The sequence below is a fragment of the Mytilus galloprovincialis genome, chromosome 5, assembly GCF_965363235.1.
Source record: "Mytilus galloprovincialis chromosome 5, xbMytGall1.hap1.1, whole genome shotgun sequence".
Lineage (NCBI taxonomy): Eukaryota > Metazoa > Mollusca > Bivalvia > Mytilida > Mytilidae > Mytilus > Mytilus galloprovincialis.
The window spans coordinates 95,596,143-95,615,811 of record NC_134842.1 but is presented as its reverse complement, the minus strand read 5'-3'; the positions used below and the strand labels follow the sequence as shown (position 1 = coordinate 95,615,811).

Sequence of the window (19,669 nt, the reverse complement as noted above, 5' to 3'; positions counted from 1 at the left end):
TTAAAATTGATTTCAATTAATTGGGTTTTTTTTTTTTTTTCAAGTAAAAAAATACAGATAGTTTCACTTCTCTGACGTTATACAATGTTTAATTGTGTTTATGACATTGCATCAATACAATTAAAAATGCAAAGGAAAAGCTTTAGTATTCATTTTCTATTGTATTTTCATTTAAAAGTTCACAGTTATGAATATAACAAGTAATCAAAGAATTAAGAATTCGAAAAATATTCAAATCGTGACCGTACAACACTATTCACTAATTCGTTTACTACGTGATTAGTTTTCCGGTCACTCAATGAACATTTTTTCATATTTGAATTATTGAATAAGTTATTCATCTGCCTGTCTAATGCTTATTCGAAAAATATTTTTCGGATTGATATGTGGCCATCCCATCTTTAGTTTCATATTGATGGAACGAAACGTTTCGGCATGCTGGTTCTCTATTTCTGTATTGTCTTCCTCGTCTGTTGATGAATATTCCTTCGGCTCTATGATGTCCCACTTGTTTGTTAAAAACATAACATCTTCTGGATTAAAACAGGGCATCTTTGAACGATTATCCATGACATTCCTCAGAATTCTCATCAGCTGAAAAGTAATACTAACGAAACTGTTATATTGAGTGGTATGAAGCAGTGATGTAACATATAAATTCTATATAGTATTTATCCTTAGTATATAAAATAAGTCTTAAAAAGACGTACAATCTAGAAACTTCTTAAGCCATAAAGAACAAAATTCAAGTTGTGATATACCAAATTTCATTTCGTCTGCATGCGTTTCAAAAGAAAACACAACAAAAGACCAGAAATTACTTAAGCATCATTTACAGACATAATACCTGTATTATGTTATTAAAATAAATGAAATGTTTATATCGGAAAGCTTCAATGCTTATTATGCATTTCTTGCGATTTGCTAAATATTAAAGATAGAACTATCCAGTTTTAACATATTCACAACTATGAACATGCATGATTTAGCTAGTAATGTATGAAATTGGTTTATCTAAACAAATGAAATATAAATGATATCTAGCTAAATATTAATTTCTCTGTTCGTGAACTTTAGATTTTTAAATTACCAAATAATAAAATCATTACTGCCACTCGTGCCTTTTTGTAAATGTTTGTTTTGAGATTGTAACATAGAGATGACTGCTGTAACCATATTTTGACTACTTAACCGATTATGTCTGTTTTGTTCACGCATGGTTGTAAAAATAACGGAATTTGATGCAACTGTCATACAAATGAGAGGCCGCGTAGCTATAAAACCAGGTTCAATCCACCATTTTCTACATTTGCAAATTCCTGTACAAGGTCAGGAAAATGACAGTTGTTCATTCGTTCGATGTGTTTTGTCATTTGATTTTGCAAGTAGATTAGGGACTTTCCATTTGAATTTTCCTCGGCCTTCAGTATTTTTGTGATCTTACTTTTAGAAAATGTTAGTTTTTCAGTACAGCACAAATAATAGATAATTTGGAGGTTATAGGTGAGCAGATAGATCATCTGTTAGAACAACTATCAAGGATAAAGTTCTGGTATCGAACTTTATTGCAAGCATACGAAATTTCTAACCAAATAGCTAGGCTATTCGTTTTCAACGGAATTGGCAATAAAATCATTTATAGTATTATGATAACACCTGGCTAATGCATCAATAATAGGATGGAAACCTGCGACATTTCCCGAAATTAATTATTGTACCTGTTTAGTTTGTAACATTTGGTCAGGATTTAAAAAAAAGCTTCGAATGTAGGAGTTAAGATTTTAAGATCTTAATCTGTGGCATGATGTTTTTCCTGAGTTGAATCAAGTACAAAATGTATCACCCAAAACAATCGCAATAAATACAATACAATGGATGTAGTATGCCAGTCAGTCTTTTGTCTTTATTATTCTGCAGCTTATTAGATTTTGCATTTTGAAGTACACCCATAATAAAGAACCCAAATAAGTAAACGCATATTAGCTGGATGAACTTGCAAACCGTCAACTTTGATAGTATCTATGATATTGTTCAGTATAAAAAATATACATATATCATTAATATATAAAAAAAAACTCATATACTACTATCGCGGATATCTAATGACTTTTACACTTAGTTGTATATCATTAATGGCCAATTGATTTTCAATGAAAGTTTATGGGGTACATGTACATAGATAACATTGTGTATTTTACCTTCCTACCCGCATGTTATAGTATGTCTTTTCACTTTTAAAATAAAAAATGTTCTAAGATTCAGTTCAAATATAAAAAATTTTGCTTCAAAATAAGTTTGAAAATTGAGATGACGTATCCACACAGCCTCCGTGGACATCTTCCTGAAATCTCGATAGAATTGCAATTGGTTCTTATTTATTGTTACTAAAAAGAAAAAATCTGAGGAAAATTCTATACTGAAAGTCCCTTATCAAATGACAAAACACCTCAAAGCCCTCAAATCAATGGACAACAACGGTCATATTCTGACTTGGTACAGGCACTTCCAAATGTAGAAAATCGGGTTTATAGCGATTTCGTTAGCAATATTTTGAAAATGGTAACTGCTGATGGAAGTAAACAACGACACGACATGTATTCGTTTAAGATAATAATCAAAATGTATAAGTTGAAATATTTATTTAAGCGTGTCTTAAAAATTTATATGCATTGACCATGCAGTTTACATTGACAGCTTTGGCCTATTATATTTTGTTACATTTTTACGATGAAAATCGATTAAACGTTAAATACATCCGTTTGCATTATCGAAAATGTTTTAACAAATACCAAATATTTGTGCTTTAAGAATTAATTTTTCAAATGAGCTATTTAAGGGGAGATAACTCTTTTCGTACAAAATTTATACTGGACATACAGGGAAATTTTCATATTTAACTTGAAGCAAGAAAACAAGTTCGGTGACATTTTTTATTTTCTTGAAATGAATTATAAAACCTATCTTCACATATTTTACTTCGAAATTCTGTCTCATAGATTTTAATTTATGCTCAACATGCACAATTATGTGTTGTTCCATGAACAATCTAATCAAACTTTGGCAATGATGAACGACTCGTACCTTGCAAATTAGCGCGATGACCCATACTTTTTATAATTTTAATGAAAATAAGCATAGTAAATAGTTATCAAAGGTACCAGGATTATAATTTAGTAATTTAGAATGCCATACGCGCATTTCGTCTACATAAGACTCATCAGTGACGCTCATATCAAAATATTTATAAAGCCAAACAAGTACAAAGTTGAAGAGCGTTAAGGATCCAAAATTTCAAAAAGTAAAATCTTCATTTTGGAAAAATATAAGAAAATTCTGTCATTTTTGTGTTCTATACCCCTGAAAAACCTTAAAGCAACATAGAATCAAACATGGTTTTTGTTTCGATAAAATTTCGGAGTTACGTAAAAAATGGCGACCCGACCAAATAAATTTCTAACGTGTAGACGATGTTCGACACTAATTTTATCCACGCAAATAATTCTATTTTATTTCACTGTTGATATTGCAATTAAAAATGTCAAGTTATTGTCACTTCAAGAATGCCTAAGAACATAGCTAAATTAAGGAGATATCAAGTCATCCACGTGATCAAAGAACACAAACATGGCACCGAATCACGATTTTGAAAAGACCTTATGTACATGAAGTTTAGTGTTGTAGAGTTTTTAATGAAATTATTGTATATCATAACATAACAATAAAAGAAAACCTCGAATGGATGGTAACTGAGGTGAAATATCTATATGTTTTCAAATTCTAATCATCATAAGGGTAATCAGTAAATTTTACATTGTTTTAATAAAACCAGTAACATGCAGAGTTATCGAACGTACGTATGACTGGAATACATGTAGTTGCATATGTCGAACTTTATCCAGAGTGTATGATCATGAGTATCGTATGAAAAAGTTCCATGCATCTTACCCTATCTTTATCAACTCCTCCAGAGTGACTTGCATCTATTATGAACAGAAAAGACACGGCATGAGGTAAAAATTCTAATAAGATGCTATCTAACTCATCCGATTCTCCTATTCCCGGAGTGTCAACTAAAATCACATTACCCTGTAACAAAGAGAAAACATAAAACTACCAATAAAAACATGGCTATACGAATGAATATATATCAATAAAAAAGGCAAAATTTGTCAGCAAAGATGTATATATATATAACTGTAACATCAGAATCTCACTGCGGAAAATCTGTTATCCGAAATATTTATAAATAATTACATTTATAGTTCCCTTTTTTGTATTTGGAGTTGTTGTGTACACTTTTTTAGGCGTTTATATAATTTATTTATTGTGTACATGTATCGTTACTCGTAACGATCCAGCAACCTCGTGGGGAAAATCGTTGACTACTATCCAGACGTTTTATATATAACTATATATATAGTTACTCTAGATATCAGTACAACAATGTTAAATCGCCAAATTTGCGGAAACAAATATGCCTAAAGATCCATAGTAAAGGATCGTTAGGTGCACTCACAGTAATTTTATGATTAGTACGTCCAAACAAGTGATAACTCTACAACAGATCTATCATGCAAATGGATCACCAGTAAAGGTGAATTATGGCTGAAAACACATTTTTTATATGTAATTTCTTTAAATATCAGCATAATAATGTTTAATCTGCAAATTTGTGTAAGCAAATTTGAGTTTTTCCCTCGACGGGATTCGAACGTGCTTGATATTCTTTAAAAAGGACAAAAATAAACTGACAACGCGGTTAATCTTTAGAGGTCATATCGATAATAAATTAGATTACCTCTAGACTAAAATGCATACACAATGATGATATATATATAATATATATATATAAAGTGCCTAGAAAATCAACCTAACGATGTTAGAGTAGATTTGATTCGTAACTTCCTCCCCGGCGCCGGGGCTGGAACCTGTACTTTTTATTTCTAACTTCTACGACAACACCGCCTAGCATTGCGCAGAGACCTTATCCCCTCCTCTAACTCTAGCTTATAAAAATAAGCTTTCGTTTCGGGAGGTGTTACCTTGTCGTAGGAATTAAACAAGGATCTCTGATACAATATACACGAAGTATTCTTTTTAGTGTACAGAAATGATCATCTACTCATCTCTTCAGTATAATTACAGGATGCTAATCTATTTTTAGAAGCATACAATCACTGTAAATTTATATATGTATATCTCTGCCTATGTGTAGTGACAACTGCAAATTATACCTTGTCCATCGGATTTATATATATAGATATAGTGTCTAAAAATAGCAACAATCAACACTCAATCTATCTAGGTGTGGATCAGTTTGTAAATAAACTGATGCAGTTACTAAATTAAATTATATAAGTGTCTAAGAATGTAACTTTAACACACTAATGAGTGTTATAAAATTAGTTGTTATATTTTATATATTATTCACGCAATATTTCGCTAAACAAATTAGCTTCATCGGGCGTGTGCATCTATCTAGGTGAAATCGGATGCATGACAAAAAATATCTTTGTAGCTTGACGTTTTTGTGTAAAAGTTTAACATAGGTGGCAGGTACCAGTTTTGGTGTACCAGAACATGTGTCCCACGCAGAAAGTTTGTTATAGTTAAGTATTGAGGTATATAATTGCATCATGTGGACTGAAAAAATAAATGAATGTAAATTCTAGGCTATTGTACTACACAAGTAAGTAGTTGCATACACAGGTTGGGGATTTCCTTCACATATAAGTCCAATCAGATGTCAAAATTGTGGTCTCCTCACTTGACGGCATCCAATCACAGTGGGGGAAAAATTCAGTTTTATGTAAACAAAAATATCTTGAGATTTTGATGGTAAGGATAGGTTCGGACAAGGTTCTAATTCACTGAATATCCTTTCTCTCTTGAATTTTGGCTAAAATTCTGGTCGGCTTTTAGCAGGATTTTGCAGGTGAGGATTAGATTGGTATCAGAGCATCACATTTTTTGCCTTATTTGCAATGCATTTATAAATTTTTAAATTTCCATGCTGGACAGACACCCAAATTTATAGGTTTTCTATATATTAACATAAGCACGCACACATCTTAGTTCCTTGAAACCATACATTTTATTTGTATATAAGCTTGAATGAATTTTCAAGAAAATAAAATCATAAATCCATGAAATTCTAAAGATTTATTGTAAAATAACTGGTTTCTGCCACCATATTGATTGATGGGGTATATAAAAAACATATTTTTGCCGTTTATTGTACATAAAATTTTTTAAATCTAAACAAATAGTTGTTTTAGTTAAATAGAATGACATTCATGATTTATTCCTTTGGTTTTGGGTAGAACTGTTTTTCATCCCTCTCATTAAGTCCATCAGGTTCAAGAGTACGTAGCTGATGCATCCAGAACCTTTCTCTCTGTTTTCTCCTTTCGGAGTCCCAATTTTGATTTACCTCAATTATTTGAAAGGTGATATATTCAAAAGTATGTCCTGTTCTTAAGAGGTGTCTCGTAATTGGACAGTTTCTTCCTTTTGTATAGAACGACCGGTGATTGTTAAGTCTGATGTTGAATGTAGTTTCTGTTTCACCAACATACTGCAGCTTGCAAGTTCCACAAGTAAGAATATAAATACTATTTTCCGTTTTGCAATTAGATGTAACATAGATGTTGTATCGCTGCTTTGTTACTGTGCTGCTGAAAGAGTGGTCAGTGTTGGCGGCTTAACAGCACTTACAATTGCTTCTACCGCATTGTTTGTAACACGCAAATTTAGAAGTTTCTTGTTTCTTTACTTTTGATGTCACAAGTATGTCTTTGAGATTTTTGGGTCTGTGATAGGCAATAACAGGAGGTGATGGAAAATTTCTTTTAAGGAAGAGTCATTTTCGATAAGACGTCAGTGCTTTCGAATAGTAGATGAAATATTTGTCAAATCGGGATGGAAGGTTAGAACAAACGGAATTCTATCTGCACGGGTCGTCTTATCTTTGTATTCCATGAGGCTAGCTCGATCTTTTTCTTGGGCTTTATCAAAAGCATCTGTGATGTTTTTGGTTTTATATCCTCTTGATTTCAGCTCTGTTTAAAGTTGTCCCAAACGATAGTTAAGTTTGGATTCCGAGGAGCAAATTCGCTTTAGTCTGATGGCTTGACTGTAAGGTATACTCCTGGAGCAGTGTTTCGGGTGACAACTTTTTGGAGAAAGGAACTGGTGTTTATCAGTTTTCTTTGTGTGAAGATCAGTTGTCATGACCCCGTTTTTTACAAATGTGGTGGTGTCGAGAAAAGCAATTTTCTCGCTTGACAATTCAGATGTAAATTTAATTAACTGATTACAATGATCTAGGAAATCTTGCAAATGTTCTGCAGTATCGTTCCATTTCATGTCAATATCATCAATAAAACGGAGCCATGACAAGGGTTTGTATGGCACACTCAAAAGGATGCGTTCTTCGAGATCCCCCATAAAAATGTTGGCAAAAGAAGGTGCCATTTTTGTTCCCATACTAGTTCCGTCAATCTGTAAAAAGTGCTTGTCGTTGAAAATAAAGTTGTTATTTTCAAGCACTAGCTTGAGCAATTGAACTAGACAGTCAGTTTGGGGATGTTTATCCTTTCGAGTATTCCATACTTTTTCACACGCGGCAATTCCTTCATCTTTTGGAATATTTGTGTATAAAGAACAAACATCCATTGAAACCAAAATTGTGTTGTTAGGTAAAGGACTTAAGGAATTCATTTTCTTCAAATAGTCAGTCGTATCTTGAATATGAGATGGTAGTTGTTTAACATGTGGTCTGAGGTGGTAATCAACAAATTCTGAAAATTTTTCGGTGGGATGGCCATGAGCTGATATATAGGTCTCCCTGGGATCCTTTCTTTGTGGAGTTTTGGAGGTAACTAAAATCGACCGGCTGTGCACGTTTCGTCTGGGCGTAGATAATCGTACGTATCGTCATCAATTTGTTTATCTTTATTCATTTCTGAGAGGACGTCATTAATGTTTTTGCTGATTTCTTTGGTTGGATCACATGTTAATTCTTTATAAAATTTAGCGTTTGAGAGTTGACGATTTCCTTCTTCTAAAAATTGTTATGTACAATAAACGGCAAAAATATGTTTTTTATATACCCCATCAATCAATATGTTAAACTTTTACACAAAAACGTCAAGCTACAAAGATATTTTTTGTCATACATCCGATTTCACCTAGATAGATGCACACACCCGATGAAGCTAATTTGTTTAGCGAAATATTGCGTGAATAATATATAAAATATAGCAACTAATTTTATAACACTCATTAGTGTGTTAAAGTTACATTCTTAGACACTTATATAATTTAATTTAGTACCTGCATCAGTTTATTTACAAACTGATCCACACCTAGATAGATTGAATGTTGATTGTTGCTATTTTTAGACACTATATACTATTTTCACAGGCAACACGCATTACACATCTTATTTTGTGCAATCTGTTCATATCTATTTCCTTGCAAGATCATGGAAAACAAAACATATTTTAATAAATTAAGAAGTTTAACGAAAAAGAAAATACAGCTTGAACATCATGCTTCTAATCTTAAATCGTACATAGATAACAACACCATACCAAAAGGTTTAAATATCAAATTGACGCCTCAAACACCGGGTGTAAAGTCCAGCAGATTTATGAAACGTTGGGACGATATTTTATTCAATTGTTCATTCCGACTTCTTCAACTCTTACTCTCCTTTTCTATCTACGGCTACAAACAAATTAGTTCGGAATTAAATGAAACGTAGATAAAACCATCTCTGTCTGTTATTCCAGAAGACATGGACGTAATTCAAAGAAGACTAACCGACATTTAAAGAATAGAGAAACAAAACTTCAAAGCTAAACAAAATAAAAAGTTCAAACGAGACCGTTTAAACCAACAAAGTTCCGTTTTTGAAGAAGATCAAATTTTAAACTTGTTAAAAGATAGTAAATCAAAACAACCGAGGAAAAGACGTTTTAAAAAACAGAAACACACAGTTCAAGATAAGTTAGTTGTCAATCTGTCATCAATAGAACTAACTACCTCTGAAGAAAAACTATTGAGTAAAGGCCTTAATTTCTGTCCAGCTCCAGCAACCGTCAACAATTTACAACTTGAGACAGATGTAGAAGCATTTGCCAGGCGTCTTCGGTTGAAAGAACATTTCAATAGACAACAGAAGAAAAATTTAAAAGAAGCCGGAATGAATGAATCTGATTATGAGAGTGATGAAGGAGACATATGCATTCCAAAATTTAAAAAGAAAAGTAAATGGAATCCCCCTAAAAGCAAAAACGACAATTTGGAATCATTCATTACGTCAGTCAAAGCTGAAGTCAGATCTTCAATTAGTGGTAAACAAGTCAGAAATATTTCAAAGTCAGAAAGTCAAGCCATGATAAACTTAAAAGACCGTGACGAAATTGTTATCAAACAAGCTGACAAAGGAAGTGCCGTTGTACTGATGAACAAGGTAGACTACATCGAAGAAGGAAATCGTCAACTCTCAAACGCTAAATTTTATAAAGAACTAACATGTGATCCAACCAAAGAAATCAGCAAAAAAATTAATGACGTCCTCTCAGAAATGAATAAAGATAAACAAATTGATGACGATACGTACGATTATCTACGCCCAGACGAAACGTGCACAGCCGGTCGATTTTACTTACTTCCAAAACTCCACAAAGAAGGGATCCCAGGGAGACCTATAGTATCAGCTAATGGCCATCCCACCGAAAAAATTTCAGAATTTGTTGATTACCACCTCAGACCACATGTTAAACAACTACCATCTCATATTCAAGATACGACTGACTATTTGAAGAAAATGAATTCCTTAAGTCCTTTACCTAACAACACAATTTTGGTTTCAATGGATGTGTGTTCTTTATACACAAATATTTCAAAAGATGAAGGAATTGCCGCGTGTGAAAAAGTATGGAATACTCGAAAGGATAAACATCCCCAAACTGACTGTCTAGTTCAATTGCTCAAGCTAGTGCTTGAAAATAACAACTTCATTTTCAACGACAAGCACTTTTTACAGATTGACGGAACTAGTATGGGAACAAAAATGGCACCTTCTTTTGCCAACATTTTTATGGGGGATCTCGAAGAACGCATCCTTTTGAGTGTGCCATACAAACCCTTGTCATGGCTCCGTTTTATTGATGATATTGACATGAAATGGAACGATACTGCAGAACATTTGCAAGATTTCCTAGATCATTGTAATCAGTCAATTAAATTTACATCTGAATTTTCAAGCGAGAAAATTGCTTTTCTCGACACCACCACATTTGTAAAAAACGGGGTCTTGACAACTGATCTTCACACAAAGAAAACTGATAAACACCAGTTCCTTTCTCCAAAAAGTTGTCACCCGAAACACTGCTCCAGGAGTATACCTTACAGTCAAGCCATCAGACTAAAGCGAATTTGCTCCTCGGAATCCAAACTTAACTATCGTTTGGGACAACTAAAAACACAGCTGAAAAGATCGAGCTATCCTCATGGAATACAAAGATAAGACGACCCGTGCAGATAGTATTCCGTTTGTTGTAACCTTCCATCCCGATTTGACAAATATTTCATCTACTATCCGAAAGCACTGGCGTCTTATCGAAAATGACTCTTCCTTAAAAGAAATTTTTCCATCACCTCCTGTTATTGCCTATCGCAGACCCAAAAATTTCAAAGACATACTTGTGACATCAAAAGTAAAGAAACAAGAAACTTCTAAATTTGGGTGTTACAAACAATGCGGTAGAAGCAATTGTAAGTGCTCTAAAGCCGCCAACACTGACCACTCTTTCAGCAGCACAGTAACAAAGCAGCGATACAACATCTATGTTACATCTAATTGCAAAACGGAAAATAGTATTTATATTCTTACTTGTGGAACTTGCAAGCTGCAGTATGTTGGTGAAACAGAAACTACATTCAACATCAGACTTAACAATCACCGGTCGTTCTATACAAAAGGAAGAAACTGTCCAATTACGAGACACCTCTTAAGAACAGGACATACTTTTGAATATATCACCTTTCAAATAATTGAGGTAAATCAAAATTGGGACTCCGAAAGGAGAAAACAGAGAGAAAGGTTCTGGATGCATTAGCTACGTACTCTTGAACCTGATGGACTTAATGAGAGGGATGAAAAACAGTTCTACCCAAAACCAAAGGAATAAATCATGAATGTCATTCTATTTAACTAAAACAACTATTTGTTTAGATTTAAAAATTGTTATGTACAATAAACGGCAAAAATATGTTTTTTATATACCCCATCAATCAATATGTTAAACTTTTACACAAAAACGTCAAGCTACAAAGATATTTTTTGTCATGCATCCAATTTCACCTAGATAGATGCACACGCCCGATGAAGCTAATTTGTTTAGCGAAATATTGCGCATATTGCGTGAATAATATATAAAATATAGCAACTAATTTTATAACATTCATTAGTGTGTTAAAGTTACATTCTTAGACACTTATATAATTTAATTTAGTAACTGCATCAGTTTATTTACAAACTGATCCACACCTAGATAGATTGAATGTTGTAGTTGCTATTTTTAGACACTATATATATATATATATATATATATATATAGATATATATACAACTCGTCTAAACATCAACCCAACAATGTTAGATCTGTAAATTTGCTTTCGCAAATTTTTGGTTCTTCCCTCGCCGGGATTCGAACCCATGCGGGTTGATGTTTAGACGAGTTGTATATACATTATGTACACAGCCATGTATCACCATCATTGATGGCGATCCGATGGATACATCTGTTGTAGAGTTGTCACTGACTCAGACGTACTTATATATCTATATATATATAGTATATATATAGCATCATTGTGTATGCATTTTAGTCTAGAGGTAATCTAATTCATTATCGATATGACCTCTAAAGATTAACCGCGTTGTCAGTTTATTTTTGACCTATTAGTTCGAATGTCCCTCTGGTAACTTACGTCCTTTTTTTAAGAACATCAAGCACGTTCGAATCCCGTCGAGGGAAAAACTCAAATTTGCTTACACAAATTTGCAGATTAAACATTGTTATGCTGATATTTAAAGAAATTACATATAAAATATGTGTTTTCAGCCATAATTCACCTTTACTGGTGATCCAATTGCATGATAGATCTGTTGTAGAGTTATCACTTGTTTGGACGTACTAATCATAAAATTACTGTGAGTGCACCTAACGATCCTTTACTATGGATATTTAGGTATATTTGTTTCCGCAAATTTGGCGATTTAACATTGTTGTACTGATATCTAGAGTAACTATATATATAGTTATATATAAAACGTCTGAAAAGTAATCAACGATTTTCCCCACGAGGTCGCTGGATCGTTACGAGTAACGATACATGTACACTGCGTACTGACGTTATTTATCATCATAACTTTTATACCAGGTAATGGACTTGTGTTTTATATGGAATATCCTACCGTTGTGACACATTCTGATACACAAATCAGTATTCCAATTATACTGTGCGTGGTAACATTCAGTACGGGCAATCATGTTTTGCAATCCACTAGCTTGTATAGCGACATGGATGATTTTGGTAATTTATATAAATAAACATTGCTAATATGGTTATTCTTGTCCAGTTTTCATTTCACTCGTCACTAATCAGTGTTTTATGTTAATGACGAAAGGTGACTAATAGGTTATTATAATTTTAGATGTTGTCTTTGAAACAAAGACGGTTTAATAGATATAAGATTATATTGATGATAATAATACAAAAAGTTGAAAAACAGCATTTTATAAAAGTCATGAATTGAATTCGCTTTCTGGATTTACCTATAATTAGAAATGCTCAAAGACGAACATTTCAGAGCTAAGGGGCATACTAACCGAAGAGCTGTATGACTATCGTGACTATAGAGGACGCAAATATAATAGTCAAACTCATATAAGGTCTACAGTGTCAAATATAGTTTTTTTCATTGATTTAAATTACCTGTAGAAGTGGAACAGGAAGGTATGCGTCTACATAAAACACATCCTTCAATTCTTCTGGAATTCTTTTGAGATCTGTTAGTGTCTTCATGACATATTTGAATTCTTTAAAATCATTGACTTGTTCATCTTTTATCAATTTTTCATCATATGTGTAGGCTTTGATTTGCATATCGTCTGAATTTCTGATTCTGCAGACCTTTCCTGTTGCTGCTGTATTGCTAGTTGCAAAACCCGTCCGACCAATAATCTTGTTTATTACTGAAGTTTTGCCTGCACTTGTTTCTCCTAATTGAAATTTTGAAAAAAAAATATTTGTTTTCCTTTTCACATTCAAAATGCTTGCGACTGATCTTCTATATCTTAAATGATTATTCTAGTGTACATCTTACTCTGTTTCGGTGCATTAAAAAGTAGTTCTATTCCTTGTATTATGTTATCATATTTTTTTCAATTCATTACTTAACTACTCTTAATATTTTGGTGTAGAGAAACAAACTTTTAAAAACAAACTAGTACACAATTAATGGAAAGTACGGGGTTCGTCAGCATATTGCTCATCAGTGACTTGTTTAACGAATAAAGGCGCAAAAATAACTATATATATATAGAATTCAGATATTGACAAACTCATATGTGTATAAGTTTCTTTATCATTCCATGTGTATGTCCTATTTCAATATTAATAAATCTATCATTACATAACAAATGAAAGTCGAGATAAATTTTAAAAACACTTTGCCCTGTGCGACTTTTTTTCGGAGAGGGAAAGGAAGTGTTGGCCTGTTCAATCTCGCCACATTTTTTATTTGCATGTCCCAGGTCAGCACCCTGTAATTCAGTTGCTTTCATTTTTTGCTGTATTTGTTTTTTCGTTTATTATTTCAAATGAGATTAGACTATTAAAAGAGGGACGAAAGATACCAAAGGGACAGTCAAACTCATAAATCTAAAACAAACTGACAACGCGATGGCTAAAAATGAAAAAGACAAACAGAAAAACAATAGTTCACATGACACAACATAGAAAACTAAAGAATAAACAACACGAACCCCACCAAAAACTAGGGGTGATCTCAGGTGCTCCGGAAGGGTAAGCAGATCCTGCTCCACATGTGGCACCCGTCGTGTTGCTTATGTGATTACAAATCCGGTAAATAGTCTAATTCGGTAGGTCACATTCATGAAAGGGAAGGGGATTGTAGTTACGACGTAAGGAACATATCCGATATCATTTGTGAAACGGTTATTCCATAACGGTCAACCAACTCGTGATGGCGTCCGTAAAATTTACGAAGGCATGATTTCAACTTCACTATTTGGAACTATTGGTTTAATAGCTTCCTTGTGAGCAGTAACCCTCTATCAAGAAAATCATGATAGAAAATGCAAGCACGGGAATATCGTATCAATTGGGAGATATATACCCCGTATGCAGGTGCTGCTGGAATGTTGCTACTTAGAAATGGAAAGTTCACAATTGGAAAGCTGAAATCATCTCTTTTGTCGTAAAGTTTTGTTTTCAACCGACCCTCATTGTCAATGTCTAGATGTAATTCAAGATATGAAGCCGACTTAACTGTATCTGTTTAGTTTTCTCTCTTAGTTTTCTCCCTTAAAATTGTTTTATTATTTTCAGTTTGGGACTTTGATAGCTGGTTCTGAAGTTTTGAGTTGATTGCTGTAAACTGCTATTTCGTTCGATCTATTTTGGAGAGTGGTCTCATCGGCAATTGTACCACAACTTCTTATTTTTTAAATTAGTATAATTGTTGGCTTTTCTGTTAAATTTCCGTCATCTCATACAGTTCTACGCCCATTTAAGTATTCCAAGATCCCTGGATTTCAATTTCAAATGACAACGCCATGGATAAAAAAGAAGACAAACAGAAAATCAATAGTACACAAGACACAACATATAAAACTAATGACTAAGCAATACGTCCCCCGTAAAACTTATGTGTTCCTGCAAGTTCAGCAGCTCGTGCTCCACATGTTGCACCAGTCGTGTTGGTCATGTCATTACAAACCCGGTGAAAAGTTTAATTTGGTACCGACATTAGGAACATATCTGCTGTCATCTGTGAAACAGATATTCCGAAACGATCAACCAACTCTTGTTTGCGTCCGTAAACGTTTCAACTTCATCATTTAATCTCTTGGAGTAATAGCTTTCTTGTGATCAGCAATCATCTATCAAGGAAATCTTGTTAGGAAATACAAGGTCGGGAATATCGTATCAGATGGGAGATATAATATACTCCTTATGTAGGCGCGGCTGATATGTTGCTACATAGAAATTGAAAGATAACATCTGGGAATCATTTTTTTTAAACGACCCTAACGGTCAATTTCTAGATTTCAGTATTAATGATATGAGGCAGACTTATCTTTCTCTGTTGTATTCGTTATCTCTTGTTCGGTTGGGATAGATGAGTCCAACATAGTAACCAAACATCATCAATAAAGCGGAAAGTAAAGATAGAAGATTCTAACTTCTTTTCTTTCTTACTAAGAAGATGTTGTACGAAGTCAGCCTCATAAGAATAAAAGAATAAGTCGGCAAGTAGAGGGACACATTTTGTTCCCATGGGAAGTCATCTAACTTAACACATATATGTTGTCAATCAAGACATCAAGCATCTTGATAAAAGCAGTTTCAGAGAATTGTTTGTTTGAATTTGAGTGTTGTTTGTTTTTTACCAATTTGAAGTAGGATGTACCTTTCTCTAGGCTAGATACTCGAACCAACGTTTGGCATTCTTTTTTCAAGAAACAACGCAGTACCAACTCTGCAAATTTGCCTTTTAGTTAGGAACGTGGAATACTTATGTAAAGTGTAGAAAAGTCAAATGTTTTAATATTATTGCACGATGAAAGAGTCTTAGATAGTATGTACTCTATAAGATTTTTGTAAGTTTATAGTATCCACATCTGATTCATCTTCAGAATAAGCAGTTTCACAATAACTTTGAAGCCTGGCTTTGATTGCTGATAAAATTGATGTCAATAAGTCAAGAGCCTGAATTTCAGTGGCTGTCGTTTGTTGCTGTTACATTTATTTTTCGGTTATTGGTTTGTACAAATGTCATGAGTTTAGCTTTCCTGTTTCAACTGTTTTACATTTGTCATTTCTAGCACTTTTAAAGCTTATATTGCGTAATGGGTTTTGTTCATCGGTAAATGCTGTACGATGACCTATTGTTGTTAATGACGTTATTCGGTTCCTATTGAAGTGTTAGTTGTCTAATTGGCTATAATATGACATCTTTTTTATGTTGTACACTATATTGAATTATCATAAGACGAAGTCTAAAGCAAAGCAACACTTAATCTACGTTTCACAGCCATAGCAAAGCTTTAAAGGATTAGTTTTTTAATAGAATTCATATTTCACCAACACTTTGGTTTGTTGCGTTGTATCAATAAGGTAAGACATCATCAAATAAACTGATGTTTATGACATGCATCCTTGAATGGCTTTAATGTATGACATGATTATAGTTCTACATTCCGTTAGTTTTATTGTATTCATTATTTTACATTTTCATATTTCGAAGAATATCATAATTTCTTAACATTATGAGTGTTGTACCTTTTACACTATATGGTGACCTATAGTTTCTTACATCAACGATTTTGATATATGTTGACTAGTGGACTCATTGGCAAGCATCCTTTTTTTTTAATATTCAAATCAATTTTACACGTAAATGCTGTGTCAATCAAATTGAACTTATTGCATGCAAGATTACATGTAACTGTAACAAACAAAAATGCAAAATATAGATAACTTTTTTGCTATGTTTTCCAGGAATGATTTGATGCATATTGCCTATGAATATTTTCATGTATATCTTTAGACAAATTGACTAAAAGTCATACCTGTCAGTTTAGATATTGATAAAACATCAAAATGGGCAAACAATCTGAATGTGATACGGTAACAGTTATTTTTTCTGTTTATTACATTTACCTTAGGTGATTAAGTATATAAGAATATGTAAAGATCATCAGTGAGATGGTCCAAGAACATAGTTATCGTCCCTTTGGTTTTCCTTGTCTTCGAATATAGTTCCTAGTGTGAACAGTGTAAAACCTGCATTTTTTTAATATAATTTCCAAATCTATTTCCTAATACTTTATGCATGAAATATTAAGTATGGTGATGAAATTACATGTTAATTAATTGATTTGGTCCAGTTGAAAAGGTAAAAAAATTATTGTGTCTGAAGCTGTCAAACTGAATTTTTGGCCCCTTGAACACAGAATTTTCAATATTTTGAGTCAGAGCTGGTAGAATTTTCTATAATTTTGATATTATTTGTCCCAACAGTAGTACACTACACTGTAAAACTCTTTTTGAGTTAGAGCAGGTGCGATTTTATTATTTGAATTTATTGTCTAGAGGAAATGCACTACGAAATAACTGTGTTCTCGGGGCAGTTCTGTTCTTGATAATGATGAAACAGATTGTAATGTATTGTTAATATTCTGAACAGTAAAAAGTTAAAATTCATTTTGATCATCATCAGGTAATAATTATAAAGGAGATTGCATTCCTACATGATACATAATGTATTAATCTACATTTTGGACATTACTCTTCAATTCAATCACAGATTTGGCACGGCTTTCTGTGTGCTTCGTGTTAAATAAAATAATATACAATGATACAGTTGTATAACCAAATGTATCTTATTGTATTTTGTTGTATTATACATACCAGTAACAACTATTCCGCAATCATTTCTCAAAAGATCACGTTTTGACGTTTGCAATACATTCAAATAGTTTGGAAATGCTGCTGCTAGTTCAGCTTGAAGATCTTTATCATATTCCTCAGACTTAATCATGTTTTCTACTAATTCAAATATCACTCGTAACATTTCAACGTCTTCTTCTGGAGAAGTTTTCTTTACGCTGCCACTTAAATACACAAATAAAACCAATATAATTATATTTCATCTTTTCAGTCAATCTTTAATAATTGGTACATTTTATTCATATTTCATGGATATGGTCAACAATTTTAAAGTGTAATTGGACTAATTAATCAATTTTCTCGGCAATGTGTATATTTGATCTTACTCCCTAATATTTCTAATATCCAGCATTGAATTCATGTGACAGTGTAGCTACGTCACGTGCTTTTGTTCATCCGCGTCTTGCTATCATTCATACAACCGAGCAACAATTCAAACGTGTTGTTCGCGTAAAAGTAGTTTTACTTATTATTTCATTTTACTTCTTATTATCAACCAAAAATACATACAGTTAAAATAAATTGCCTATTATTTGTTTTAAACTGATATCATCAGCTATAAAATCAACTCGCCTTCGCGGGGTGCCTTAATATTCTTGCTGAAAAAGTTGCATTATTCTATAAATATATATGATTGTAAAAAACAAAAAAACAACAAAAATATAACTATTAGTTTTCGTAGTGTTTATCTCATATTTTTTCATGCACAGATTTACGATTAAAAAATTGAAAATTGTGCAAAACTTGTTGATCTCTAACAAAGAATATCACTGTATTACGTAAACCCCGATTGTTTGTAGTATTTTTCTTGGTCTCTTTTGTATATATTGTTTATAAAGTTGAAATCTTAGGCTTTACCTCTGTATAAGACATAATTTAGTGAATGACTTATGCCCGTGATTTTACCAACATGAGCATCATGACGGGATTCACATGCGAAAAATGATCTACCTAGTCTGTCATAGCAACCAAGATCACTTCCTACTTCCCTAGGTTTCTCGCCCATTCCTAAATTTGTTATGGTGTGTTTTGTAAACTGGTCAGCTTTTTCAATGCAGTATCGTTTTTTCTCGTCTTGTTGTCAGTTTCCCGTCATTTATATGTTTTAAACTGAGTTTCCCTTTGGTATAGTCTATTTGTTTTGTTACTTTTATTCTGAATGTTCATGACAGACTAGGCAAATTCTTTCTTGATATCTTTCCTTTCTAATTGATTTCCATAATGGGGTATAAATTGTGAAAATATGAATATCAACAAGTTAGCAGTTTGTCTAAAGTGTTCAAGAAAACCAGCAACGATGATAAGGATAGAAAGATTAATTGCAGCAGTATATACCTTGGATTAACCCAAACATCAAAATTCTTGGTATCCATCTTTTATTTTATTCTAAAGTAGAAAAGAAAAATCACATTAAAATTGGTGGTTAAAAAAATATTTACTTCAGGTGTTCAGATATTTTGTTTCAATGGTAACAATTGAAGTCACTTCCGAAACTGATGTGAAGAATGATATACATAACTTTGTTCTGTTTATAATTGAAAAGGTGTCCTTTGATTTTTTTATTGTTTGATGGTTGTTACATTGACGTATAACCTACATATCATTTGACATATACAGTTTTAGTTCCGTTCATGCACCGATTTGAGCGCAATGTTACAATACGTATATATGTTACAGTTATTTAAAGTATATAGTAACTAAAATTCAGGAATTAGGCAGAACTACTAACAGGATTGAAGGCGTGTATAAAACTAAGATCTAGTGTACTAGCCAATGCGACATCTCTTCAAAACGGACCAAAAGACACAAAAATTAACAACTAAAGATGACCATTAGGCCTTCAACCATGAGGAAGACCATTGTTTTTTTTACCAAGAATCAAATAATTAGA

The 19,669-nt window shown here is 32.8% G+C and overlaps 1 protein-coding gene across 1 annotated transcript; it reads right to left on the bottom strand.

Annotated features, from left to right (window-relative positions):
- Positions 1–218: 218 nt before the first annotated feature.
- On the bottom strand, positions 219–17,923 carry LOC143076785 (bacterial dynamin-like protein). The gene is made up of 4 exons (XM_076252661.1): positions 17,740–17,923; positions 13,015–13,301; positions 3,946–4,086; positions 219–594 (listed from the first exon to the last, which is right to left on the bottom strand). The coding sequence occupies exons 1-4, from the start codon at positions 17,900–17,902 to the stop codon at positions 334–336; spliced, it is 852 nt and encodes a 283-aa protein (XP_076108776.1). The 5' UTR covers positions 17,903–17,923; the 3' UTR covers positions 219–333.
- Positions 17,924–19,669: the final 1,746 nt, after the last annotated feature.

Coding starts and splice junctions, on each gene's coding strand:
- LOC143076785 (XM_076252661.1), bottom strand. CDS start 17,902: ATGTTACGAGTGATATTTGAATTAGTAGAAAACATGATTAAGTCTGAG. Junction 4,087..13,014: donor TTCCTGTTCCACTTCTACAG/GTAATTTAAATC, acceptor TCTTTGTTACAG/GGTAATGTGATTTTAGTTGA. Junction 595..3,945: donor GAGGAGTTGATAAAGATAGG/GTAAGATGCATG, acceptor ATTACTTTTCAG/CTGATGAGAATTCTGAGGAA.